At 41.8% G+C, this 27599-nt stretch overlaps 1 protein-coding gene across 2 annotated transcripts in view; it reads right to left on the reverse strand.

Annotated features, from left to right (window-relative positions):
• Positions 1-27599, reverse strand: part of ppp2r5a (protein phosphatase 2, regulatory subunit B', alpha isoform) — a 111097-nt gene that overhangs the window by 55473 nt on the left and 28025 nt on the right. The window contains exons 2-4 of one of the 2 annotated variants that reach the window (XM_055639776.1): positions 24270-24466; positions 2219-2320; positions 245-337 (exon numbers count right to left, since the gene is read on the reverse strand). In XM_055639776.1, coding sequence (XP_055495751.1) covers positions 245-337; positions 2219-2320; positions 24270-24466 — 392 coding nt within the window. The remainder of the gene's footprint in view (positions 1-244; positions 338-2218; positions 2321-24269; positions 24467-27599) is intronic. The other variant, XM_055639778.1, reaches the window with a different exon arrangement.

A 27599-nucleotide genomic window follows, 5' to 3' on the forward strand; every position in this document is an offset into this window, starting at 1 on the left:
GCTAAGCATTTCACGTCATCAACTATAAATAATCTGCCTTTCATAATACTGTATCCTTAGCAACAAGCACTCACCCGATATTTATCTGATTGACCATTCTGCTTAATACAGTATTCTGCTTAATATCCTCCAGGCAATTAATTTAAACAAATCCTAACCAGCTTAAAAAATCCAGAATGAGCACAACATACCATAGAAAACTGTTAACTGACCAAGCAAACAAGATAAAATTAAAGACACTCACCTGAAGTACAAATTTCTGATCAATGAACCTTTTTGCAATACTAGGCTGAAAGTCAGGACACTCCAGAAACCGCAAGAAAAATTCATACACAAGCTGAAAAGAAGAGATAATTTACATTGAAATTATTTTAATTGTCCGATATATTAAATAGTGGATATGTTTACATAAATTGCTATTGCACAAAGAAGAACTAGATTAGATATTCTATTTTGACACCTCTCTTCCCTTTCTCACCTTCTCAGTCTCCATTACAGAGAATAGACTATTGACTGACATGTACTACTAACCCACCGACTCTCAACGTAACCTCAACTACACTTCTTCCCATACCTCTTGGAAGGACACCATCCCTTACTCTCAATTTCTATGTCACCGGCACATCTATTCGCAAGAAGAGGCATTCCTCTCTAGGTCATCTGAGATATCCTCTTTCTTCAGAAAAAACAGCTTCCCCCCTGCTCTTGTGATTGGAGCCCCCACCTGGGTCTCTGTGTTCTGCTCTTGCTTCCTCTCCCCTCTCATGGAAGGATAGTTCCCCTGGTCCTCACCATTCACCCGCCACATCCAAAATATAATTTTCTGACATTCGCGCCACCTTCAATGTGTTCCCACCACCAGTCACATCTTGCCCGTGTCACCCCTTTCAGCTTTCCACGGGGACCACTCTCTCTGCTACTCCTTGGTTCTCTCTGCTACTCCTTGGTTTGCTCATTATTTTCCATCCAACCTGCCAACATCCCCGCCCCATACACTTTCCACTGTAACTACAGGAGATGTCATAATCATAATCAATAGTAATTTATTAGTCAAGTATTTTTGCATACGAGGAATTTGATTTGCCCTACATTCATACCAATAAAGAGCAACAAGCCAACCAAATACATTTTTAACATGAACATCCACCACAGCGACTCCCCCACATTCCTCACTGTGATGGAAGGCAAAAAAAGTTTCATCTTCTTTTCTTCTCCCGTGGTCGGGGCACTCGAACCTTCTATTGTCGGGCGATCTTGGCTCCCGCACCCGGCAGTCGAGCCCTCCGCTTCGGGGCGATCAAGCTCCCGCATCGGGGGGGATCTTAGCTCCCCCCGCGGCGGAGCTGGTCGAACCTTCTGCGACATTGAGCTTCCTGACATCAGTCTCTACCCGAGACTGCGAGCTCCTCGATGTTGGAATCCGTAGGCCACAGTTGGAGCGTCGATCCCAGGCAAGGGATCGCAGGCTCCAATGGTAAGTCCACGGCCCCGCGGCGGCGGCTCAAAGTCAGTCTCGAGCAAGGCCGCCAGCTCCATGATGTTAGGCCGCAGAGCGATCCAGAAAACAATCGCATCCCGGCAAGTTAAGAGATTGAAAAAAGTTTCCCCCAACTCCCTCACCCACATAAAACAAACCAGAGAACATTAACACATCCTTTTAAAACACACGGAAAATAACAAAAAAGACAAAAAGACAGACTGTTGGCGAGGCTGCCATCGCTGATGACATCACCCGATGTAACACTTGTCCCTACAACTTCGCTCCCATTTCCATCTTGGGACCACATCAACTTTTCCTGGTATGACAGAAGTTCGCATGCACCTCTTCCAACAGTGCATTGCATTTGTGCTCCCGATGTGTCCTCCTTTATATCGGTGAGTGCAAGCATAGATTTGTTGAACGATTCGCTGAACATGTGCTCCACCCACCAAAAGCCTGTTGGAGGTCTCGGTTGCTAACCATTTTTTATCTCCTTCCCATTCTCATAAAACAGCACATCTTATTCTGCCTGGGTAGCTTATGTATGAACCTGAATTCTGCAATTTCAAGTCATACCTCCTCTCTCTTTCCTCTGCCCCTACCCCAACTTGGTGTGCACAAATTCTTCCATCATCTCCTACCACCTTAGTCACCTTGCTTCTTTGACCCCCCCTCCTCCTTCGTAAATTACAAACACGTCCCATATTTTGTACTGTTATTCTTTCTCAAGTTTATTACCTGCATGTGAGGCCATGCTGCTTCCAAAGATGGTTCATCTTCTTCTGGATCAAAATCTGGATTGTCACTGGGAGGAAGAGTTCTGAAAATATTACTGGTAATCTGCAACAAGATTATAGGAAGAATTAAGAATTTTATTAAAGAGCAAGCTATAACATATTATCATTTAATAGCAGTCTCAGGAAAAGAATATTGATAATTTAACAGACATATGCAATTGAAATATCTATTTTGGTAAATATTTGCCAAATATAGCTTCTAATCATGCCCTCAAACTTGAAAAGGCATATTTGTTTTTCCAAAAAATTAGGGTTACTTTAATATTCTGGGTCATACTTAATGGCTAACTAATAGCCATTAGTTAGCGATGTTACAATACTTACCTTCAGCGGCGCTGCAGTTCTGCCACTGGCCATGTGCGCGACTTTGGCACCTTTGGGGGGGGGGGGGGGGACAGGATTAAAATGCCGTTTTCTCCTGCCTGTCGAAGGCGAACTTTCTCAGGCTGCTAAGCTGCTGCAGAACAATCGACCGGGCTTCCGTTCTCGGAAGTTTTAAAAATAAATAAATAAATAGATAGATTGAAGATAGAAAATAAAAAGAAAATCGCTAGACAATTTAAGCGCTGGAGTAAAATAAAATTTGACTTATAATGCCGTCAATGCCTACAACGGGATGGATCTCACGTAGGGGACAAAACATAAGGTAAGTCGTGTATTTTACATATAAACTTGCTTCTTAGGATGACTTTAATCCAAATTTAATTGGCGAAAATGTGATTTTTGCCCCATACGAACCGGCAATGTTTTTCCTGCCGATATGGGGTTCAAATTCACCGCAACCGCAACGTTCCAATCGATCGCATTCCACAAAATCCCACTCGCAAGATGATTTGAATGCCCATTCATTTACGGGAATAAAACACTAAATTCCTTCCATTTGGCCTATAAATTCATGACAATGAGATTTAAAAATCATCTTATATTGTAAATTCTTGTGTGAATGTTATTTGGACACAGGCTATTTAAAAATGTTAACCTTTTCTTAAGAAATGGATAGATGTTTAGATCTAGTAATTGAATTTAGATGAAACTGATGAATATGAATTTCTTCTTTTTTTTCTAAAACTGCAAATAACTTGTTTCTGTTAATGCTGTACAGTGTTTTTTTTTAAATTTACATTACAAACAGATGTCTCCGAAGAAGAAATGCAAAATTGTCAATCCAAAAGCCCAGACAAGCATAGCTAGAGTTCAACTTGAAGTGAATTTCTCTGTCATGCCCGAGTCTAAGAGGGATCTTAAAAATGGACACATCTTGTACTTGTTTGAAAAAAGTCTGTCTGAAACAGAGAAATCGCTGAGTTCACATTTCTTTGTCGGATGCAGAAGGCTATTCATTTGGTGCTGTTAAGTTAAGAGTGAAGGCTCTCGTTAACCAGACTTTGCTTAAGTTAAAAAAACTCACCAATCCCAAGGAACTTGGAGCATTTATGAAAATTTGTGATGAAACTTTTAAACTTCCAGAAGGCAGTCAACTCATTTCTTTAGATGACATTCCACTGCCTGGTGCTCAAGATCCTGAATCCTTGACATCAGCTGAAAGCCAAGTACCCATATTTCAAGACATGGGCAATGACAGTCATAGTCTGCATCCTCCACTGAATCTAGCAACGCCAACAACAGCTGCTGCCTCACCTGAACCAATGCCATTGACATCTAGTGTTTCAACACAATGTAGCAGAGAATTTCTAAGTCTTTCACCAAGGAAACAGAAATCGAAGAAAAGACTAAACTTTCTGTCTGAATCCAGGGACGCTCTTACAATAAAGTATCACACAAAGATTAGTGAACTTCGGGCACGGTTGAAAACTCCCACACGTGTAGTTAATCAAGCCTTAAAGAGAAAGCAAACCCAAATAGATTTAAAGGACAGAAAGATTCAGGAACTCAAAACCAAATTACATGGGAAAACTTTTGCACAAGAGCTTGCTGAAACCAAGGCAGAGCTTTTGAGACTTAAAAAAGCACACAGACAATTGCTGATGTTTCGTGGCAGTAAGAAATATAGGAAAACTGTTTCAATTCACCAGTACAGAAAAGTTCATGAAAATTTAAAGGACAGGGAAGAGGATGTGAGACGCCTCGAATTTGACATTCTTGTCCTCAAAGAAACAATCGAAACTCTGCAGGCTGCCAGTTTTGTCAAGTCAAAGGTGGGCCAGAAAACTTACTCCTCAACAACAAGGATGCATGTGTTTGACTGTATTGTAAACAAAACTCCCACAGCAAACATTCCAATCCTGATAAGCCAGTTCTACAAGCGGAGTGGACTTCATCTGGATCATGTTTGTAATTGTAATTGTAAATCTTTATTGTCATTTCCTGAGTATTCGCATACCCAGAGGAAACAAAAAAACGTTGCTCAACCAGAGTCCATTCAGTTTGCATTAAAAAATAAATAGGAATTAAAATTAAAAAATACATGTCATGAACAAATTTAACACTCTACTAAACATTCAACAGCCGTTCCGACCGGCAGCGGCACAACAGTGGCTCTGCTGCAGTGTGGGGGTTTGTGCGCGATACTTGGCAGGGGGCAAAGTCCATTTAACAGTCTTATAGCCTGTGGGAAGAAGCTGAGGAGCATCCTGCTGGTTTTGCAGCTAATGCTCCTGTACCTCTTCCCAGATGGGAGGATGGAGAAAATGTCATGCGATGGGTGGTAAGGGTCTTTGATGATGGAGATGGCTCTGTTGATACATCTCTTCTTGTATATGTCCAGCAGGAAGGGGAGTGGAGCACCAATAATCCTGCTTGCGGTCTTCACTATCCTGTCCAGTTGGTGCCGTTCGTACGCCTTGCAGCTCCCAAACCAGGAAGTGATGCCGTATGTCAGTGTGCTCTCGACAGTCCCCCTATAAAAAGTCCGTAGGTGTGTGGTGGGGAGGCCTGCTTTACATAGTCTTCGGAGAGGGTGAAGTCGCTGCTGGGCTCTCTTGACCAGAGCTGTGGTGTTGGCCGTGGACGTCAGGTCATCAGACAGATGTAGTCCTAAGAACTTTATGCTGCTGACCCTTTCTACATCAGCTCCGTCGATGTGCAGAGGTGTATGGTGTTGTTTCCCCGCCCTCCTGAAGTCAACCACCATCTCCTTAGTTTTTCCCACGTTAAGAATGAGGTTGTGGGATTTGTCCTCGACGCAGTGCAGTTGAAGTTATGGCCCGAGAATTGGGAGCTATTGCTGAGTTGCAAACAGCAGAGATGATCCTAGCAACAAAGGATTTGACTGTGGGTTTTGATGCAAACACCCAGGAAAGGACCCGCATTAACAGTGTTCACTTCACCACCACAGACAAATGTCTCTCTGCAGCAGTCGATGAATTGGCTGGTGGGACTGCTTAAGACTATGCACAACATATTTGCGAAACAGTTGATAATTTGTGTAAAACTTACTTATTTCAATAAGTAAGCAGATTTTCAAGATACCAGACAAAAGATAATGAACAACATTTCAAGCACAATGAGTGACAGGTGTGCAGCTAATCATGCTGCTATTAGGATTGTGAGTAGTGAGTGGGGTAAATCTTTGAATGAGCTCTACTGCCACTTGCATCCTCTTGGCTCCATTGCTACATCAGTTCGCTCAGCCCTCAAAATGCAGAAACAATCCGGAGGACAATTCTTGTTTGCGAATGACTGTCTAGCAGTAAATGCCATACTGCAGATGAGCAAACTTCGGTACAAAAAAGGAAAAGGGGACCCAAAGGATTTGTCGCATTTTTAGATGACAGGAACATCCCCCGAGGTGTCCTCCCATGGTACCGTGGCAACAGATTGCACATACTGTTTCACATTAGTGGCAAGCTCATAGAACATTATGATGACTTTGGTGCCCTGCTGAATAGCGGAACATCCTGTAGGGGGTTGAAAAGCGCCATCGTCCATGACTTCACCCAGGCTGAAGCAAAAGTAAAACTTCAGATATTAGGCTTACTTGGCAAATATCTGACTGGGCTTTGGATGAAGCGCTTCTACACTTCAAGCCAGAATCAGATCAACCATGTTGATGGCATCAACGTGGTGATTTCTGCCCTAAAGGAAGCCACAGAAAATCCTGACAACTTGATATTGGCAAGGGAAAATTTCTTCGGTGAGGAGGTACATCTTGACGCCACGTTGACAAAACTTCGGGAGCTACCAGTACATCCACAGTTCAGTTCAAAGATGAGGAGCTGTCTTCAAGCTGTCATCACTGTGTTGGAGAGGCAATATAGTAAATACTTTGAACTTGATGTAACTGAGAAACTGAAGGAGGAGACTGCATCAGCAAGATCACACAACATTGATGCGGAGGAGATAATGGGGATGTTTAGCTCATCGAAACAGAAATCTCCCAATGCCACCATGTGTTATTTGTCATGTAGGCCTGCAAGAATAGAACAGTCAATTACCTTGATAATCTCGAGGAGCATCGTAGGGAGGAGGTGCTCTGTAAGGCAGTGACATGGAGGAGAGTGCAGAGGAACAGAAGGAAGAAAAAACAGAAGAGTGCAGAAATCATCAAGCGACAGAAAGACAAGGAGCATGCTCGGCTCAGGACACGAAAGAGAGGAAAGAACTAGGAAACAAATTGAAAGAGACTGATTTAAACAGCATTCGCAAAGATTATCCGAATTTGGAATACTCCAAATGTTATGATCTACAGGACATTCTTAATGGGAAAATAGTGGGCAGAAAGGCATGTCATGCGTGGTTTGAAAAGCAAAAACTTGTAGTTTACAATGCCAAAATTGAAAAGTTGAGGAAAAACAAGGTGTACAGAGTTGCTTATTGGTTGCAATCTGAGGAGTATGATGATGCTACTGATTTTGATATACCAATGTACCAGCTAGCAGCTGATCTTCTCCATAAAGACTTGGTAAATTATTTACCTATCTATAACGGACTTACAGCATATAATACAATAATATTAAAGTTCTGATCTTGAGAATATCACATTTTTGAATTTTCAAAGCAGTCTGGGTGTTTATTACTATTTCCGTCACAACGGTCAATTTTGTAATTAGCTACAATTAAGTAATTAACTAATTATATGCTTTAATTTCAGGTCATCCAAGTAAGATGGTTTTATATTTGTTTCAGAATGCTTCAATCTATAATAACTGAAACTGTCTCTTAATTTTTAAGAAAGTTATGGGCTTTTGACTGTCCTCGATCATAGCTTTTGAGTTAAGTCAATGGAAAAGCAATAGGGAACAAGATGCTAATTTCCGAGTATGAAAATTGCCATAACCTTTTAAATACTGAAGATATGAAGGTGTCAAATTAAACGTCTTTTTATACTTTATCTGATGGGAGAAATTGCAGACTTGATTTTTTAATATCTCAAATTTTTTTAACATTGCTTCATTAGTAGAGCCAGGATGTTTAGGCGCTAAACATCTCTGAAAGGCAGGCAAAAAGGCATAATAAAATTACAAAAAAGGCACGAAAAAGGCATTTATTGACCAAAAAAAAAGCAGAAAAGGGCATTATTTCCGTCACCAAAATATGGTTAAAAATGATAAAATAAAGGTAGACGAAATTAAATGACCAAAGTTGCCTGGCTGCACATAATTACTAGCATTTTTTCCCAAATTTTCTGGTGTTAAACCATGCCGTCTGTCAGACAGAATATGCTTCAGTTGTGAAAAACTTCTTTCTACCCCAGCTGAGGTCACTGGTGCATACCTGAAACAAGCTACAAACTCTATATTCAAGTCGATATCTTGTGCATTACAACTATCTTTGAGAACTTTAGCTATGTTTTGTATTTCTTCAAGATCTTTGTTAGCTAAAATCCCCTCTCACATTTTCCTTGTATGTCTTTACCTACATCGCCAGGAACATTAAGTACAAAGTACAGCAAGTGAAGATGTAAACAACTAAGCAATAGTTGAGCTCTTTGACTTCTCCAATATTTCCGATGACAAGAAATACTCCTTTGATGGTTGACCTGCCTCCAGTGTACCGATGACCACATTGGCAACATATCTCCCTATAGCATCGGTTGTCTTGTCTATTTATATCCATATTTTGTTGCGTGCAACTTCATCTCTAATTTTCTGCACAACAATGTTGAAGTTACTGTCAACATAATTTTTCCGTAATGATGACTCGCTCGGTATATGTTCTTGTGTATTTCCCTAAAAAACCTCTGAGAGATTTGTTTGCCAATTTCCACAGCAGAATTCCAGCATCAATGAATGCGTTGCACAGATCACTCGAAACCTCAGATTTGCGACTGGAGCCAGCAGTAAATGTTACGAGGAGACAAGCTTGTGTATTTCCTACCTTCAGTTTCTCTGCCGCCGACTTGTGTTTAGCTGTCTGTACATGCTGGGAGATGAAATATTTCTTTTCATGATTCACTGCTTTCTCACATGCATTGCAAAACAGCACACAGTTGACTGTAGAGAATATATCACTCCGTAAACTCTCACCAAATCGTTCAGTTTTTTACAAGGCGTTGACTTGACTTTAGGCATTTTGACCCTTGTAGGGGTAGATCCTACAGGAGCAGGGATGCAGACCTCTACAGGCAGGCCAAGAATAAGCTGAGAAGAGGAATCAGAGCTGCCAAGGAAAGGTACTCTGAGAAGTTGAGGAGCAAGTTCTCAGCAAATGACTCTTCTTCAGTGTGGAAGGGCTTGCACAAAATCACAAGCTACAAGAGAAACCCCCCCCCCCCCCCCCCACTCCTTGGACAATCGTCAGCTGACCAACGACCTGAACGAGTTCTACTGCAGGTTTGATAAACAGAAACTTAACCCTGGTACCCCCACACCCCATCTTTACCTGGTACCCCCACACCCCATCGCGGTAGGCGGCGCAACTCTCGTCAGCAGCGGCCTGTACAGCCCGTCCGAGTTTTTATTATTTTTGTCTATGTTTTTATGTAGTTTTTGTTATTTTTTGTTGGTGTGTGTGTGTGTGGGGGGGTGGGGGTAACTTTTAAATCTCTCCCTGCACGGGAGACCCGACCTTTTCATTGTCGGGTCTCCGTTGTCGTTGGGGCTGCAACGAGGAGCGGCCTCCAACAGGAGATGACCGGGGACTCTGGTGCCGACGACTCACAGTCACCGTCGCGGGGCTGGCCGAGTCCGGAGCGGGTGGAGCGGTGGTGGAGCGCTGCTGCTGCTGCTGCTGCCCGACCTCCGGAGATTCGGAGGCTGCAACTGCGGGGTTGGTGGACGGCGGCACCGGGAGCCCGCGGGTCTCTGGAGGGAGACCGCTTTTCAGGGCAATGGCGACTTCTCCCGCCCGAGTTGCGGGGTTGAAGAGCTCCTGGAGCGGGGCCTGACATCACCGCCCCGCGCGGCTTGGAATGGCCGCGGGACTGTGCGAGCGCACGCCGGGGGCTCTAACACCAAGACCCGGTGTGCGACCTCGCATCACCCGGCGTGGCTTTAATGGCCGCGGGGACAATCCCCATCGCCAGCCGGGGGCTTTGACTTTGACTCTGACATCGTGGGGGGGAGAGTGCAGTGGAGAGATAAAATTTTTGGCCTTCCATCACAGCGATGTGATGGATGTTTATGTAACTTATGTTGTGTCTTGGGTCTATTTGTTTGTAATGTATGGCTGCAGAAACGGCATTTCGTTTGGACCTCAAGGGGTCCACATGACAATTAAATTGAATCATGATCTTGAATCTTGATCCCCAACCAACACTTCACACCTACTCACAGCTTGACTCCAGTTTGAAAAGACTGGACCCTTCCCCACCTACTCCTCCCAATCACCATTCACACCTACTTAAAGCATGACTCCAGTCTGCAAAGACTGGACCCTTTCCCACGCACCCCTCTCCAATCACCACTTTACACCCACTCACAGCCGGGTTTCGCCCCTGTGGTGTAAATTTTCTTGGAAATTACAAAACGGCAAGAAAAGGCTGATTTAGGCACTCAATCGTGGAAAGGGCATTATCTTCCTGAAATCATCAAAAAAGGCATGAAAAGGCACATGGCATTTATGGCAAAATCCTGGCTCTAGCCATTAGTAATGTTGCTTCATTTGAAGGCAAGATTGAAGTCACCAATATGCTAAATATTCTTAAGCCTACATTGCTTTGAGCAGGCAATATAACCGTAATTGGCAAAAATAAATTTAGATCATAGTTTTGACATCGTCAAAGTGTTTGTTAAATTATCTATTAAATTTGGATTTGATTTTTAAGTGGAGTAACAAAGTATGTCAAAATATAGACATGATTCTACGCAAAAGATATGATTATGCTAATTTAAAACTCTATATCTGATACATCGTATACAATTCATAACACATGCCATATTTGTTCAAAATGACTTAAAACCATGAACATTTCTTAATTTTAATGTCCACATTGTCAGAATATTGGCTAAGCAGTACTATGGTGCAGATGGGTCCAAAAATTCATCTTTTGCTGACAATTCTTTGGAAGTTTCATTTATTTAATCTCCTGCGAACTCCTCCAGTTTCAATGAACATCTCGTTAAACAGGGGCATTGGATTTAATTGATTTACCATTTTATTAGGTCACAAATAAAGAGTCAATATTTAACTGGCTCTTTTGACTCTTCAACCTTATTTGTGATCCTTATAAAATGAAATCCAAGGAACAGGTTCATTAACTATTCCTGAGAAACAATTAACAGGACATGTTCACATGCTGAATAAATGATCTCATGACATAAATTGATATTATTAGCAGATAGCATGCAATAAAGATTAACATCATACACAAATATCTTTAACAACTTGATAATTTGCACTCTAATATTACTTTTCATGCAATAAAAATTCTAATTCAAATTAAAGCTATTTGTAAGGAATAAACAAATGTCACAATTGAAATGCAACAGGTTGTCTTGAACTGCATTAAATAAAATATAATGATATTAGTTCATCATTTTAACTTCCATTTCAAATATATGAAAACCACAAATATTATGATAATTCAGGTTGTTTTGTGTGTGTCACAATTATGGGAAGTTAAATTACAGGGCTCCAGGGTAAAGGCAGAGGATTGACACTGAATATATTGCTCGGCAGGGAGTAAACATTAACTTAATGGACTGCACAGGCTCCAACTTAATCATTATGATTCTCTGGTTAATTCCAGTTGGGGACTGAAGTAAAGTTTGAACAGTTTCTTAATCAAAGATTAAAATGTAATTTTGCTTAAAAGTTACAGAAGAAGGTTGGTGTATTAATTAAATTAATGGACTAATAATCCCCAAAAATGCACTAAAAATCTATAGTCTTAAATAGACAAGATACATTTAATTGTCATTTGGACCCCTTGAGGTCCAAACGAAATGCCGTTTCTGCAGCCATACATTACAAACACATAGACCCAAGACACAACATAATTTACATAAACATCCATCACATCGCTGTGATGGAAGGCCAAAAACACTTATCTCTCCACTGCACTCTCCCCCCCCGATGTCAGTCAAAGTCAAAGCCCCCGGCTGGCGATGGCGATTGTCCCGCGGCCATTAAAGCCACGCCGGGTGATGCGAGGTCGCACACCGGGTCTTGCTGTTAGAGCCCCCGGCGTGCGCTCGCAGAGTCCCGCGGCCATTCTAAGCCGCGCGGGGCAGTGATGTTAGGCCCCGCTCCAAGAGCTCTTCAACCCCGCAACTCGGGCGGGGTTGAAGAGCTACATGCTACAGTGGCAAATGGAGAATTTAAATCCAGTTTGTTAATTTAATTAAAAAAATCAGATCATTTAAACAAAAAGTTGGTTAAGTAATAGGAACTATGAAAATGCAAGATTGTAATCAAAAATACAACTGGTCGCCAATAATAATAATAATAATAAATTGAATTTATATAGCGCTTTTCAGGGACTCAGTCGCTTTACAAGGCAAGACAAAAAACAAAAACAAAAAACAATGTCCTTCAAGGAAGCAAATTGTGTCATATTTAGCTGGTCTGACTCATATGTGACTCCAGACCCACAGCTATGTGACTGCTTGCCCTCTGAAGTTACCCAACAAGCCATTCAATGGCATCAAAAACTCTACATGGAAAGTCAGCGATAATTAAAAACTGATGGACTATCTGGCACTGACCTCGGCATTGGATTCAGATGCAGTAAAGTCAATCCCAGCCCAATGAATCTTTCACCAGAGATCCATAAATTCAAGGAGCAGAATTAGGCCATTCAGCCCATCAAGTCTACTCTACCATTCATTCATGGCTGATCTATCTTTCTCTCTCAATCCCATTCTTCTGCCTTCTCCCCATAACCACCAACATCCTTACTAATCAAGGTTCTGTCCATCTCTGCCTTAGAAATATCCATCAACCTGGCCTCCACAGCTGTCTGTGTCAATGAATTCCACAGATTCATCACCCTCTGATTAAAGAAATCTATTTTCTAAAGATACATCATTTTATTCTGATTCTGGTTCTCAACTCTCCCACTAGTGGAAACATCCTCTCCACATTCACTCTATCCAGGCCTTTGACTATTCAGTGTGTTTCAAAAAGGTCCTCCCTTATTATTTTAAACTCCAGCGAGTACAGGCTCATTGCCGTCAAACGCTCATCATATGTTAGCCCAATCATTCCTGGGATAATTCTCGTAAACCTCCTCTGGACCCTCTCCAACGACAGCAAATCCTTCCTCAGATATGGGGCTCATAACTGCTCACAATACTTCAAATGTGGTCTGACCAGTGTCTTATAAAGCCTCAGCATCACATCCCTAATGTCAAGTGTCAAAATTGGAATAGGCATCCTGTGGACTAGTCAATCAATACCATGTCAGTTGTACTCACAACATTCTACCTTATAGCCAATGTCACAGACTCCTCTTTCACAATCTCTGGGTATGGCTGCAGAATGATTAACAAATAGAAGAATGAGGATCTGAGAAACCTACTGAAGACGAGGTAACTAATCACATACGGATAAGGGAACCACTTAATTTCTACCTAATAATTTAGTCAATGTAACTGTGTTTTTCTATATGAACAACTCTTTGAACAAGCATGGAAACTAGTAAGGACAGGTACATCATACTCATTGCAAACGTAAAGGCACGTGACAGCATTGGTAGGAACGAACGTCTGTACGTACATTGGTCTTTTGAATTTAATAATGTAATCGGAGACAGGGGACGGCCTGTACATGGATTCAGAACAGACACAACCACTTTAACCTGGGTGTTTATGAGATTCTATGGGCGAGAGAGGTCTAAGGTTTCCAGTGCACAATTATTTTAAAGTGGCAGGGAGGTCGAGAAAGTGGATAATAAAGCATACAGTATCCCAGGTTTATTTAGAGAGACCTTGTGTATAAGAACAAGGACTGGTTCAGCAGCAATTGGATTATTATGCTAGTTCTGGTATATAGGCTAGGTTGCAAACTATACATTGGATTTGAACTAACCTTCAAAACTATTCAATCTACAGTGACTACACTCAAAAACCAAGATCACCCGAATCTTATTGGTCCAGCTTAGTTTTCAGATTCTGTTCGTGTTTGCACAAATTCAGAGGATGACTTTGAAGACATTGTTTAGCAAATTATGCAAGAGGTTGGGCATTACACTCAATATCCATAAAAACAAGATCCTTCACCAACCTGCTCCTGCTCACCATAATGCCCTCTGACGTTTAAGCCTCATGACAAGGTGGAATCAACGGGGTCCATCACAGACACATGCCTCTCCAACATCGAAAACATCTACATGAGATACTGCCTGAAGGAAGCAACATCCATAATCAAGGATCCCCACTATCTGAGCCAGGCCCCTCGTTGCTGCCATCGGCCAGGAGGTAGTCTGAAGTCCTACCTCACCAGATTCAGGGATAGCTACTTTCCTACATAATCAAGTTCTTGAACTGACCTGCACAATCCTAAACCTACTCAGCAATGGAATACTACAGACCACCGCTTGACCTACCATGGCCTTGTTATTGCACTAATGCCTTGATTTTGCAGTCTTTTTTGTCTTCACTGTCTTGTATAAATGAGTTATAATTTTTGATTTCCTGTGCAGTCTGACTCTTATGTGCCTGTGTTGCTGTTGCAAGCAAGAATTTCATTGTACCTGTATTACCATACGACAATAAACCTGACTTGACCCTGTAAATGTAGATCACTTCCCACATTTCAGGAGCCACCTTTCATTGAAGGTGGTATATGTACTATTCAATAGTACATTACGACAAAATGCACAACATCAATCTGGATTGTCACTTTAACGATGATAAAAGGTTAACTGGTTATATTTGAATTCTTAATGCGGAGTGATCGAGATTCATTTAACATAAGATTTCTACATCAGAACTAACAAAGCAAGCAATCTGTAAACTGTACTTAGAATGTGCAGCGTGGCATTTGGTCACATTTTAAAAAATTAATCTCAAGTGCCAGAGGAATGGAGATGAGGAGGAGAGGAAGGTGGTTTAGAAAGTAACTTAATGACAGTGACAGCTGTTCAGTTCAACTGTTACCAAGGATGCAGTTTCTTCTGTAATAAATTTTGCATGACTTTATGCCATATTTCTTACTTGCTGAACAAAATCCAATTATAAAATTACATACTGTCATTTCTTAAAGTTTTCAAATACTTCAGAATATTTGTTTATATAATTACAAAAATTACAATTAGCAGGTCTCTGCCTAGATAGAGGCAACATTTTCAGTTTTAGTTAAATGCTTCAAATTGAAATAATATGTATGTAATGTCCGCACTTCCCAGTAAATGATAACTTGGATAATATTTTAAACATTAGCTCCTCTCTGATGATCTAAACCCTAGTTTAAAAAAAGACGCACAAAACATTTTGTCATGTAACCAAATGATTTTGGTTGTTGAAATGCACACAAGATTTTCCAAAATCATTTTCGGGCTCATACTTTACTCAATGCAACTTCACCAACATCATTCTCCAGTCTTCCCACCACCAGTCATATCTTCCTGCCCCCACTCCTTTGTTTTCTGCAGAGACCACTCTCTGCACGACTCTCTGGTTCATTCATTCCCTCCCATACACCCTTCCCCTTCCAAAGCACTTCCCCAGCAAGTGGAGTGCAACACCTGTTTCGACACCTCCTCCCCCACCACCATTCAAGGACCCAAACAGAACTTTCAGCTGACATGGAAGTTTACAGTGCCCTCCTTAATGTTTGGGACAATGACCCATCATTTATTTATTTGCCTCTGTACTCCACAATTTGAGATTTCTAATAGAAAAAATCATGTGATTAAAGTGCAAATTGTCAGCTTTTAATAAAGGCCATTTTTATACATCTTGGTTTCACCATGTAGAAATTACAGCTGTGTTTATACATAGTGTCCCCCCCCCCCCCCTCCATTTCAGGGCACCATAATGCTTGGGACACAGCAATGTCATGTAAATGAAAGTAGTCATGTTTAGTATTTTGTTGCATATCCTTCGCATGCAATACTGCTTGAAGTCTGCGATTCATAAACATAAACAACTGTAACCTGGCCATCCTATTTTTGCAGCTAACTAGTGGTTTGCATCTTGTAGTGTAGCCTCTGTATTTCTGTTCATGAAGTCTTCTGCGGACAGTGATCATTGACAAATCCACATCTGACTACTGAAGAGTGTTTCTGATCTGTCGGACAGGTGTTTGGGGATTTTTCTTTATTATAGAGAGAATTCTTCTGTCATCAGCCCTGGAGGTCTTACGTTTGGGAGAATTCCGCCTACCTGTCCCTTTGCAATTAGTAAACTCACCAGTGCTCTTTTTCCTCTTCATTTTGTTACAAACAGTTGATTTTGGTAAGCCTAAGGTTTGGCTAATGTCTCTAACAGTTTTATTCTTGCTTCTCATTCATAATGAGATAAATGTGAGGTTATCCATTTTAGTGACAAACACAGGAAAGCAGACTATTATCTAAATGGTGGCCGATTAGGAAAAGGGGAGATGCAGCGAGACCTGAGTGTCATGGTACACCAGTCATTGAAAGTAGGCATGCAGGTGCAGCAGGCAGTGAAGAAAGCGAATGGTATGTTAGCTTTCATAGCAAAAGGATTTGAGTATAGGAGCAGGGAGGTTCTACTGCAGTTGTACAGGGTCTTGGTGAGACCACACCTGGAGTATTGCGTACAGTTTTGGTCTCCAAATCTGAGGAAGGACATTATTGCCATAGAGGGAGTGCAGAGAAGGTTCACCAGACTGATTCCTGGGATGTCAGGATTGTCTTATGAAGAAAGACCGGATAGACTTGGTTTATACTCTCTAGAATTTAGGAGATTGAGAGGGGATCTTATAGAAACTTACAAAAATTCTTAAGGGGTTGGACAGGCTAGATGCAGGAAGATTGTTCCCAATGTTGGGGAAGTCCAGGATAAGGGGTCACAGCTTAAGGATAAGGGGGAAATCCTTTAAAACCGAGATGAGAAAAACTTTTTTTCACACAGAGAGTGGTGAATCTCTGGAGCTCTCTGCCACAGAGGGTAGTTGAGGCCAGTTCATTGGCTATATTTAAGAGGGAGTTAGATGTGGCCCTTGTGGCTAAGGGAATCAGAGGGTATGGAGAGAAGGCAGGTACGAGATACTGAGTTGGATGATCAGCCATGATCATATTGAATGGCGGTGCAGGCTCGAAGGGCCGAATGGCCTACTCCTGCACCTAATTTCTATGTTTCTATAATGAGCTTCTTTGACTTTCATTAGCATTTTTAGATTCCACTATTTGCATTATTTTACCTTCTCCGCTTATCATCTCCAGCCTTGGTTACTATCTACCACCTGTTCTCTCCCACTTGACTCGTTGGCCAATCACCCAATCTTTACCTAGATCTTCCTTTTTCTTCCAGCTATCTCCCCTTTACTCCCATCAGTCTGAAGAGTGCTGACCCAAAATGGCTTTGTCTATTTCCCTTCACAGATGCTGCCATACCTGTTAAATTTCTCAAGCATTTTGATTTTCACTTAAGATTCCAGCATCTGTAGTCTCGTGGCTAACGGTAGGTACATCTGTTTATGACTAAATAAATTCATACATAAAAATTAATTTGTAACTCCATTGTACTTCTCACAGGAAATAGAACACTCGGAATAATTCATCACAAAGATGCAAAACACTGGAGGCATTGGATCACACTTTAAATATCGAGCAGATACATTTAGATGGAGTCTGAAATAACTAGGATTTTACTAAACAACCCAGGGTTGTGAACAGGAATTCAAATTAGGTGGACTGGGTTTGGATCTGTCCATCTTCCACATTCTTTTACAAGACTGATTGGTCTGTGCTTATTTCCCACATAAAGTTCCTGATAAATCTGTAAAGTAATGGATTGGTCACGATTGGAATCACAATATAATGAATTATATTACTGGACATTTACAGCACACCTATTCCAACTATCGGGGGCATTGGTTTATAATAATCTGGTCACTGGTCAAACCATATCTAGATACATTTTCCTCAACATGATTGGTCATTTTAATGGTCTAGGATTCTGTATCCACAATTCAATTCAATTCAGTCATATTGTCGTGAAATGCAGTTATTCAAGTTACACCCACTTCTTAGCTCTCAGTCTTTCGCAATGCATGTTGTGGCTCATCAAATGTTCAGTCAGGTGCATTTGTTAGGCGATGATGATCTCTGCCTCCATCAACTTTCAGACAGCGAGTTCTAGATCTCAGAACTGAGATCTAATGAAATGATGAAATTCCACAATTCCTTCTTATCCTTTTAGCAAATAACTTAAACCCATTTCCTCTGGTTATCATGATCTCTGATAGAACCTCCAATGTTGTACACTTCGATTAAATCTCGGCTGAGTTTATTTGTTCCAAAAATAACATAACTCAACTCCAGTCAATCACTTCCCATAACTAAAGTCCCCACCCTGGCCATGTCCTTGTAAATATACTCTGTACCTTATGGAAATAATTATCTGAATGAGGGACACGTGACAGCAGGCAGTGAGCAGTTGTGAGATCAAAAATTTGTTTCTGCACCTGCAAAAGGACTGCCAATGGGGCTGGTGCCGACGATGAAGACCCCTGTAAAGTCTGTCGACAAATCCCCCGCGAAACCTGTGCTGACTCGTCGCCTGCTAAGAAACTCCCGATGGAGACCATGCCTGTGGCGACATCTCCTGTGAGGGGCACGGCTAAAGGCCTGTACCGTACGAGTGCAGGTCGGGTCAGCAAGCCTGTGGCTAGATACGGGGATTATGTCTAGATGCAGATCTTGGACTCTAATTAACTATAACCAACGTTATATATATTACTTGCAGTATATCCTCCATTGCTTTACGATAGATGATAGTTAATTTTTACAGCTTTATATACATATCACATCTGCATGCTTTATGTTTTCCCTTTGGGCAAAAGCCCAAGAAGGGGTATGTAGATCAAACAGTATCGCTGATTTGATCTGTCTGGTTTTGCTGCTGATGACCTGATCCAGAATCCATGTCAGGTTTTCTGAAAGCTTCAGCCATGTCTGAGACAATGAAAAGCCTTGTAAATAAGTCAAACCAAAATCCCACCCAGAGTGGGCAGAGAAGTGGTAGATGGAATATAGTGTGGATTCATGCATTTTGGTAGGAGGAATGAAGGTGTAGACTATTTTCTAAATGGGGAGAGAATCCAGAAATCAGAGATTTCTGCACCAGACTTGGGAGTGCTGGTGCAGGAATCCCAAAAGTTAATCTGTACGTCAAATCGGTAGTAAAGAAAGCAAATGCAATGCAGGTATTTATATCAAGAGGGCTAGAATACAAATACAGGGATGTAATGCTGAGGCTCTATAAGGCGCTGGTCAGGCTGCATTTGGAGCAATTTTGGGCCCCAACTCTGAGGAGGATGTGATGGCTATGGAGAGGATCCAGAGGAGGTTTACAAGAATGGTCCCAGGAATTAATGGGTTAACACATGATGAGCATTTAACAGCCAGTTAACTGGGCCAGTACTCGCTGGAGTTTAGAAGAATGAGGGGGGGGGGGGGGGGGGGCTCATTGAAGTGTACAGAATAGTGAAAGGCTTGGATAGAGTGGATGTGGAGAAAATGTTTTTACTAGTGGGAGTGTCCAGGACTAGAGGTCACAGTCTCAGAATTAAAGGATGTTCCTTTAAGAAGGAGATGAGGAGGAATTTATTTAGTCAGAGGGTGGTGAATCTGTGGAATTATTTGCCACTGAAGGCTGTGGAGGCCGTCAATGGATAGTTTTAAAGCAGAGATAGATCTATTCTTGTTTAGTAATTGTGTCTAGGGCTATGGGGAGAAGGCAGGAGAATGGGGTTAGGAGGGAGAGATTGATCTGCTATGATCTTCTATAATCTTTCAAAACTCTTTAGATTCTGGAGTAGTTCCTGAGGATTGGCGGGTAGCAAACGTAACCCCACTTTTTAAGAAGGGAGGGAGAGAGAAAAATGGGAATTACAGACCAGTTAGTCTAACATCGGTAGTGGGGAAACTGCTAGAGTCAGTTATTAAAGATGGGATAGCAGCACATTTGGAAAGTGGTGAAATCATTGGACAAAGTCAGCATGGATTTACGAAAGGTAAATCATGTCTGACGAATCTTATAGAATTTTTCGAGTATGTAACTAGTAGCGTGGATAGGGGAGAACCAGTGGATGTGGTGTATCTGGACTTCCAGAAGGCTTTTGACAAGGTCCCACATAAGAGATTAGTATACAAACTTAAAGCACACAGCATTGGGGGTTCAGTATTGATGTGGATAGAGAACTGGCTGGCAAACAGGAAGCAAAGAGTAGGAGTAAACGGGTCCTTTTCACAATGGCAGGCAGTGACTAGTGGGGTACCGCAAGGCTCAGTGCTGGGACCCCAGCTATTTACAATATATATTAATGATCTGGATGAGGGAATTGAAGGCAATATCTCCAAGTTTGCGGATGACACTAAGCTGGGGGGCAGTGTTAGCTGTGAGGAGGATGCTAGGAGAACAGCAGGGTGACTTGGATAGGCTGGGTGAGTGGGCAAATGTTTGGCAGATGCGAGGTTAAATGAGAGGTTATCCATTTTGGTGGCAAAAACAGGAAAGCAGACTATTATCTAAATGGTGGCAGATTGGGAAAGGGGGAGATGCAGCGAGACCTGGGTGTCATGGTACACCAGTCATTGAAGGTAGGCATGCAGGTGCAGCAGGCAGTAAAGAAAGTGAATGGTATGTTAGCTTTCATTGCAAAAGGATTTGAGTATAGGAGCAGGGAGGTTCTACTGCAGTTGTACAGGATCTTGGTGAGACCACACCTGGAGTATTGCGTACAGTTTTGGTCTCCAAATCTGAGGAAGGACATTATTGCCATAGAGGGAGTGCAGAGAAGGTTCACCAGACTGATTCCTGGGATGTCAGGACTGTCTTATGAAGAAAGACTGGATAGACTTGGTTTATACTCTCTAGAATTTAGGAGATTGAGAGGGGATCTTATAGAAACTTACAAAATTATTAAGGGGTTGGACAGGCTAGATGCAGGAAGATTGTTCCCGAAGTTGGGGAAGTCCAGGACAAGGGGTCACAGCTTAAGGATAAGGGGTAAATCCTTTAAAACCGAGATGAGAAGAACTTTTTGCACACAGAGAGTGGTGAATCTCTGGAACTCTCTGCCACAGAGGGTAGTTGAGGCCAGTTCATTGGCTATATTTAAGAGGGAGTTAGATGTGGCCCTTGTGGCTAAGGGGGTATGGAGAGAAGGCAGGTACGGGATACTGAGTTGGATGATCAGCCATGATCATATTGAATGGCGGTGCAGGCTCGAAGGGCCGAATGGCCTACTCCTGGACCTAATTTCTATGTTTCTATGATTGAATAGCAGAGTAGACGTGTTGGGCTGAATGGCTTAATTCTGCTCCTATCACATGACCTTTTGATAATATACATTCCAGGTATTTTAAACACATTTGTTGAAGACTGACTTTTCCACCCCAGATATACTTTGTCAATTTGGTTATACAAAACAGCTGACTAATAAAGACTTTCATTACAGATCTTTGGGAGACGCAAAGTGAAGAGCAAATCAAAATGAAACTGAACATAACTTTACAATTGTATTTTCAGTTTAATTTAGTTAATTATTAACAACCAGATTATTAGTTTATGAATTTATAAAGATTACCAATTTTCAAATCGCATTCTAAAATGACACAAAAAAACTCAAAAGCAAGTGATGTATTGCAATGTAAAAAACTACAGACAAAACCATTGTTCATTTCCCGACCCACTACTGACATAAAAATAAGCATTAACTTTGGAAATGGAAACTAATCCCAAATAGTAAACAGCAAGCACAATGGACATGTGACACATCTGAAATAGAGAAATCTCTACATTGCAAGAACTTAAGTACTGAAAGAAGGGTCTCGACCCGAAACGTCACCCATTCCTTCTCTCCAGAGATGCCGCTGTCCCGCTGAGTTACTCCAGCATCTTTTGTCTATCTTAACTAAACACTAATGCAACAGAAAACATGGATAGGAACCATCATATTATACCTAACAGAATTGTTTAGAGCATGATGTTCAAGAATATTAGCTAAAACATTCCTCAACTTTATTCCCACTCCAGGGAGTGTTGTAAGATGTGCAGTAATAATGTGTTTTACAGTGGGTCAGAAGGATGTTTAAAAAAATGATTATTAGTAAGCCCCTCAAGCCTTCTCTGCCTTTTAATAAGATCATGACTGATCTAATTTTCCTCGTCCACTTTTGTTCCTTACATGCCTAACTTTTGCACTACCTATTGATTGAAAACCTTTTTCAGCTTTGAATACATTCCAATTATTCAGTCTCCACAGCTTTCTGGGACAGGGAATTCGAAAGACTTGAAAACCCTGAGGGAAGAAATTCTTCCTTGTCTTAATCTTAATGAGCGCCTGACGGAGCCCACGGCTGGGGCTCGGGTCGGCACCATGGAGGCGTGAAGTGGGGCGTTGGCAGTGGTGAAGCCTCGTGGCTGCAGCGATGCCTCGCAGGTCGACCCGTGGTCGATGGGAGCGTGGAGGATCGCCATGAGGGGGGGAGGGGAAGAACAATGGAGGACCCGGCGTGGGGGAACGGCCATGAGGGAGGTGGGGGGGAGAACAATGGACAACTGGGATGGGGGGGTGAGGGGGGAGAACAAAGAACAAAAGAGGAGCCGACGTGCTTTGTAACTTTGTCAGTGCCGTAATTGGCTGCTATTTGTATACATTGGGTATGCAAGCAAATAATTTTACTGTGCCTAGTCACATGTGACAATAAAGTATTCCATTCCTTCTTAAACAGACACCCTCTTATCCTGAGATTATGCCCTCCAGATTCTTCCATGAGGGGAAACATTCTCTACGCATTTATTCTGTCCAGCCCCAAGGCACTTTACATGTTTCAATAAGATTGTCTTTCATTCTTCTCAACTGCAATGAACTGCATTCAATTATATCTTTCTTTAAACAAGAGGACTAAACCAGTTCACAATATCCATATATTCTCTCATGCCTTGTAGAGTTCCTCAAACTAAAAGGCCATCATTTTATTATCCTTTCCCATTTCTTGCTGCACCTCTTTGCCCTTCATGCAAGCCCAAATCTCTCTGTATTACTGTTAATGCAGTCTTTCTCCATTTAAACATTAATAATCCTCTATAATTTTTTCTTCTAAAGAGAGCCTGGTGTATGAATTCTGGACGTAAATTGATACGTGAGACTGGAATGTTGTACGTAAATATAGCTCAGAAAGGAACAGTACTGGCAGTTTAAGGTTCCAGGGTACAGGAGGAATAGAGGTGAGGGTAAAAGGAGTTGACATTTGATTGAGAATGTCACAGCTGTAGTCCAAGATGACATTACCAATCTCCCCTTCTCTGTAGGGATCTACTGGAAATGCTGCCTCAAAAAGGCAGCTGACCCACACCATCCTGGCCATGCTCACATCTCGGTGCTACCATTAGAAAGGTTTTATTCAAAATTATTTTGTATGCATGGTCAGAATCTGATCTCGTGGTTCGCTAGCCACCTAGCTGCAAATAAGAGTTTTCTGTTGCAGCCTATCAGACTAATTTTGAATTCTCCAACTTTGGGTAATAATTAATTTTTCTGACTGTATCAGAACATGCCATTTCTGCCTGTTGTCAATTTGAGTTGGCTTTTATTCTTTTTCTACTAGCTAAGTCTGGCCATCTGGACATGTCTCTTAGTCTTGCTATTAACAACGTTACACAGACAAAGCCACATAATGTTACTGTTACTCCCACCACTACATTAACTCATCCTGTACCACTTACGACATTCACCTATTTCTCTATATTCTTTGCTACTAAAAATCAAATTGTTTTTTTTTTTCTAGTTCTAATGAAATGTCTTGGATCTGAAATGTTAACTATTTCTCATCCTGCAAATGCTGCGTGACTGGAGCATTTCCAGCATTTTCTATTTGTTTTTCAGATTTCAAGAATCAACAGATTTTTGATATTAATTTATCCTGGAGGTGATGACGTTGGGCAATGGAGTTTGCAACAGACAATGAACATAATGTCATCTAGATTCTAATTTTATTAATTTGCTGTTCACGGAGAATTAACACAATGGGTTGATCTTTGCCATATTTACCCAGCGGGCAGTTTCTAGAACTGAATACCAGTAAGAAGATAATTTATTTCAGGCAATTCTTGGGTTATAATGAGATGGAATAAAGGAAAGGAACCAAGAATGGTGCTGGAGGAGATTGGTGTGGTCAACTTTGTAAGATACTTGCAAATGTGGATTATATCAGTGGTTGAGGAAAAAAAGGAGGCATGGTTTACCTTTGTTAATCAAATAGGTTATAATTTCCCAGATTCAAATCTGGAAACATGGAATCCCAAAAAGACACAACTACTGATATCATAACTTGAGTTTTAAAATGATGCACTGTAGAGTTGCATCCGGTGGATTTCAAGATATCTTTCATGTTCTTATTGATTTGTGCTATATTAATTCTCTTTCCGAGAAAGATCTATTTATAGTAGTTCTTTTTCAGTGAAAGATAACCGTACACACAAAAAAATGCTTAATAATGGGCACTTGTCACATACCATTTTCACTATTTCAGGATAGACTGGTTCAAGAAGCACACCTCTACTGGATGTGAGAAAATCCACCAATTCATTCAGTGTTGCTCTTTTGACCTCTTTGCACTTTAGGTCTGAAACTGAGTCCATAAAATCAAAAATAACACAGCATTGCTGTAGTTTCTGACCGAAGAGATCATGCTGATCAGCATTTGGAGCATCTGTGAAAAGAGAGAAAGATGACATACATTTACATTTCATCCCTTAACATCAACACTACACTTGTACAATTTTCATGGCTTTGCAAACTACATATTTCTGCTACTTTTATAAACATTTTCTTGACAATCAGCACCTCTACCCGGTCAATAGTAATGATAGGCTTTGCAAACATTTTCCATATTAAAGAGGGTAGGGAAAAAAAATCCATTATGCATAACTTTTGATGTGCACTTGTCTTCCTTTCTGTTGTGAAAAATAAGCCTGTGCAGGTTATAATTGATCTATCAAAAAACCATTATACATTTTGAGTGTGTTGGAATGGAGTCAGCTATTCAACCCCTCAATACTTTGGCCTATATCCATCGGTACTCATATATTCTTATATTACTAAAAGTCTAATCTTGACCAGGAAGGCACTACAACGGGTGGTGAAAACCGCGCAGCACATCATCGGTGCCCCGCTCCCTGCCATGGATGCCCTCCACCGAAAACGGTGTCTGAGACAGGCTGGGAAGATCATCAAAGACCCCTCACACCCCAACCATGGACTGTTTGCCCTCCTCCCATTAGGGATGTGGTACAGGAGCCTCAGGTCACGTACTAGTAGGATGAGGAACAGCTTATACAACAATACAATCACATTGCTGAAATCGGAGTCCCGCCAATCACATTGCTGAAATCGGAGTCTTCTCTCTTTCTATTTCTTTGTGCCCAACTACTACGGACTGACGCAAAACTGCATTTCGTTGTACTCATACTTGTATTTGTGCGATGACATTAAAGTTGAATTGAACTTCCTGTTGTTCTGTATATTGATTTTAGAAAAAACGCTGCCACTTACGGCTGTGATTTTTGGCCATCTTACTCCGCTGCGCAGGACAAGAGGATTATTTCCATCGATGAAAATTAAAATAGTTATTAGTGTTTAGAAAATGTTGAGATTCTCTCTCCTGTCAACCACGCCATGAAGGCCACTCCCCTTCTGGTGGGAGGGACTATAAAACCGAGAAGTGTGGGCGTGGCTCTTTGCAAGATGGAGAGGTCGCAACTCACTGTCTTTGGTGGCCTTGCACCCTGCTTGAAATGTAATTTCAAGGAATAGCCGTGTCAACTGCCAGTCCACCAGCCGCGAGTGAGTGAGCTGCCAGCACAACAGGCTTGAGTGACTGAGCCGCCACAGCCCAAAAATCCATTCAGTCCACAATGTCCATACTAGCCCTCTGGAAACCAGTCCCTTCAGCCCACAACAGCCATACTAGCACTCCAGAAAGCCCCCCCCCCCCGCCCACCAATATTGGAATTGGGGGAGAGATGGAATATTGCGTTGTGGGACCAGCCCTCCCGTGTGATGCTGGGACCCAACGGATCCCACTTAGTCTAGTATTACTTTAAAAATTATATTACCTCCAAAGAAAGAGGGAGGTCTTTGGCCGCAAATGTCTACTTTTCTGACCAGTGCACGTGTCGATACTCGTCCCACTTACTCGCATTTGGTCGATAGTCTTCATCATCGTGGCAAAATTCAAATGCTTATCTAGATGCTTCTTAAATGTTATAATATTACCTTGCCCCTACCACTCCCTCAAGCAGCACATTCCAGATTCCACCACTCTGCTGCATTCCCCTTCAGATCCCTTGAAACCTCCTACCTCTCACCATATGCAATACACTGTAATGAAATGCCTCGTGGTTAAGAAAGAACTGCAGACGCTGGAAAATCGAAGGTAGACAAAAATGCTGGAGAAACTCAGTGGGTGAGGCAGCATCTATGGAACAAAGGAATAGGTATGTTTCGGGTCGAGACCTTTCTTCACACCCTTGTCTGAAGAAGGGTCTCTACCGGAAATGTCACCTATTCCTTCGTTCCATAGATGCTGCCTCACCCGCTGAGTTTCTCCAGCATTTTTGTCTACCAATGAAATGCCGAGAGGTTGGGCATGGTGCAAATCAACTCCTGACACAGAAAAGTTCTGCTTCAATTTGCCTATCATCACAACTGGTCAACAACAGTTGATATCTCTCTGGCTCTCTACATTGTTGTGGACCATGTGGACAACAGGAACATATACGTCAGGCTGCTTGCTGTTCATTGACTACAATTCGGCATTCAACAGTATAATTCCCTCCTAACTCATTAACCAGCTGCAAGCCCTGTATCTCTGTACCTGCCTTTGCAACTAGATTGTCACCTTCCTCATCAGCAAAGGTCAATCAGCGTGATCAATAAGAATATATCCTCCTCACTGACAATTAACATGTGTACCTCAAGACTACATGCTTAGCCCCCGGATCTACTTTGTTTATCGCCGCAATTGTGCGGCTAAGCACAGCTCCAAAGCCACCTATAAATTCACTGACAACTGATGGTGTGGTTAGCTGAATCACAGGTGATAATGAGTCAACGTACAGGAGAGAGATATAGAACTCCGTTGAGTGGTGTCGCAACAACAGCCTCTTGTTCAACGTCAACAAGACCAAGGAACTAATCGTTAACTCAGGAGGAAGTTGGGAGATCATGAGCCAGTTTTCATTGTTGGGTCAGCGGTGGAGAAAGTCAGCAACTTCAAAATGTCAGTGTGTTAACCAGTCTTAGGCCCAGTACATAGATGCAATCACGAAGAAGGAGAGCCATAGCTTCTACAGGCTTAAAGAAATTTGGCATGTCACCAAATATTCCAATACACTTTGTAACAACACATCCCCTTTAAAGTCCACTCCGATCCTGCCCTTGGCAAACAAACCATAGCTGGATCCAATTAATGGTTATTGGACCAATTAGTCTGATCCTTGTCCTTCAGAACTCTAGTCAGAGGAGTGGAGAGAGTAAGCTGCTGGGATGATTCTAGATGCTCATGTTTGTGTTGGAAATAAAGCTCATTGGGTGAGTTCACTGTGTGTGCCAACGTGTTCATTGCTGATCCGGCATCATGACCAACGCCACAACTTCTACAGATGTATTGTAGAAAGCATCCTGAATTATTGGATCATGGCCTGGTATTGCAATTCCCACACACAACAATACAAAGGTCTGCGAGCCTTCCCCACCTTCTAAAGTATCTACATGAGGAGCTGTCTCAAGGCAGCAACATCTATCATCTAAGAATTACCCCCACTTGGGCCTTGTCCTCTTCT

This window comes from Leucoraja erinacea, chromosome 8 (genome assembly GCF_028641065.1).
Source record: "Leucoraja erinacea ecotype New England chromosome 8, Leri_hhj_1, whole genome shotgun sequence".
Lineage (NCBI taxonomy): Eukaryota > Metazoa > Chordata > Chondrichthyes > Rajiformes > Rajidae > Leucoraja > Leucoraja erinaceus.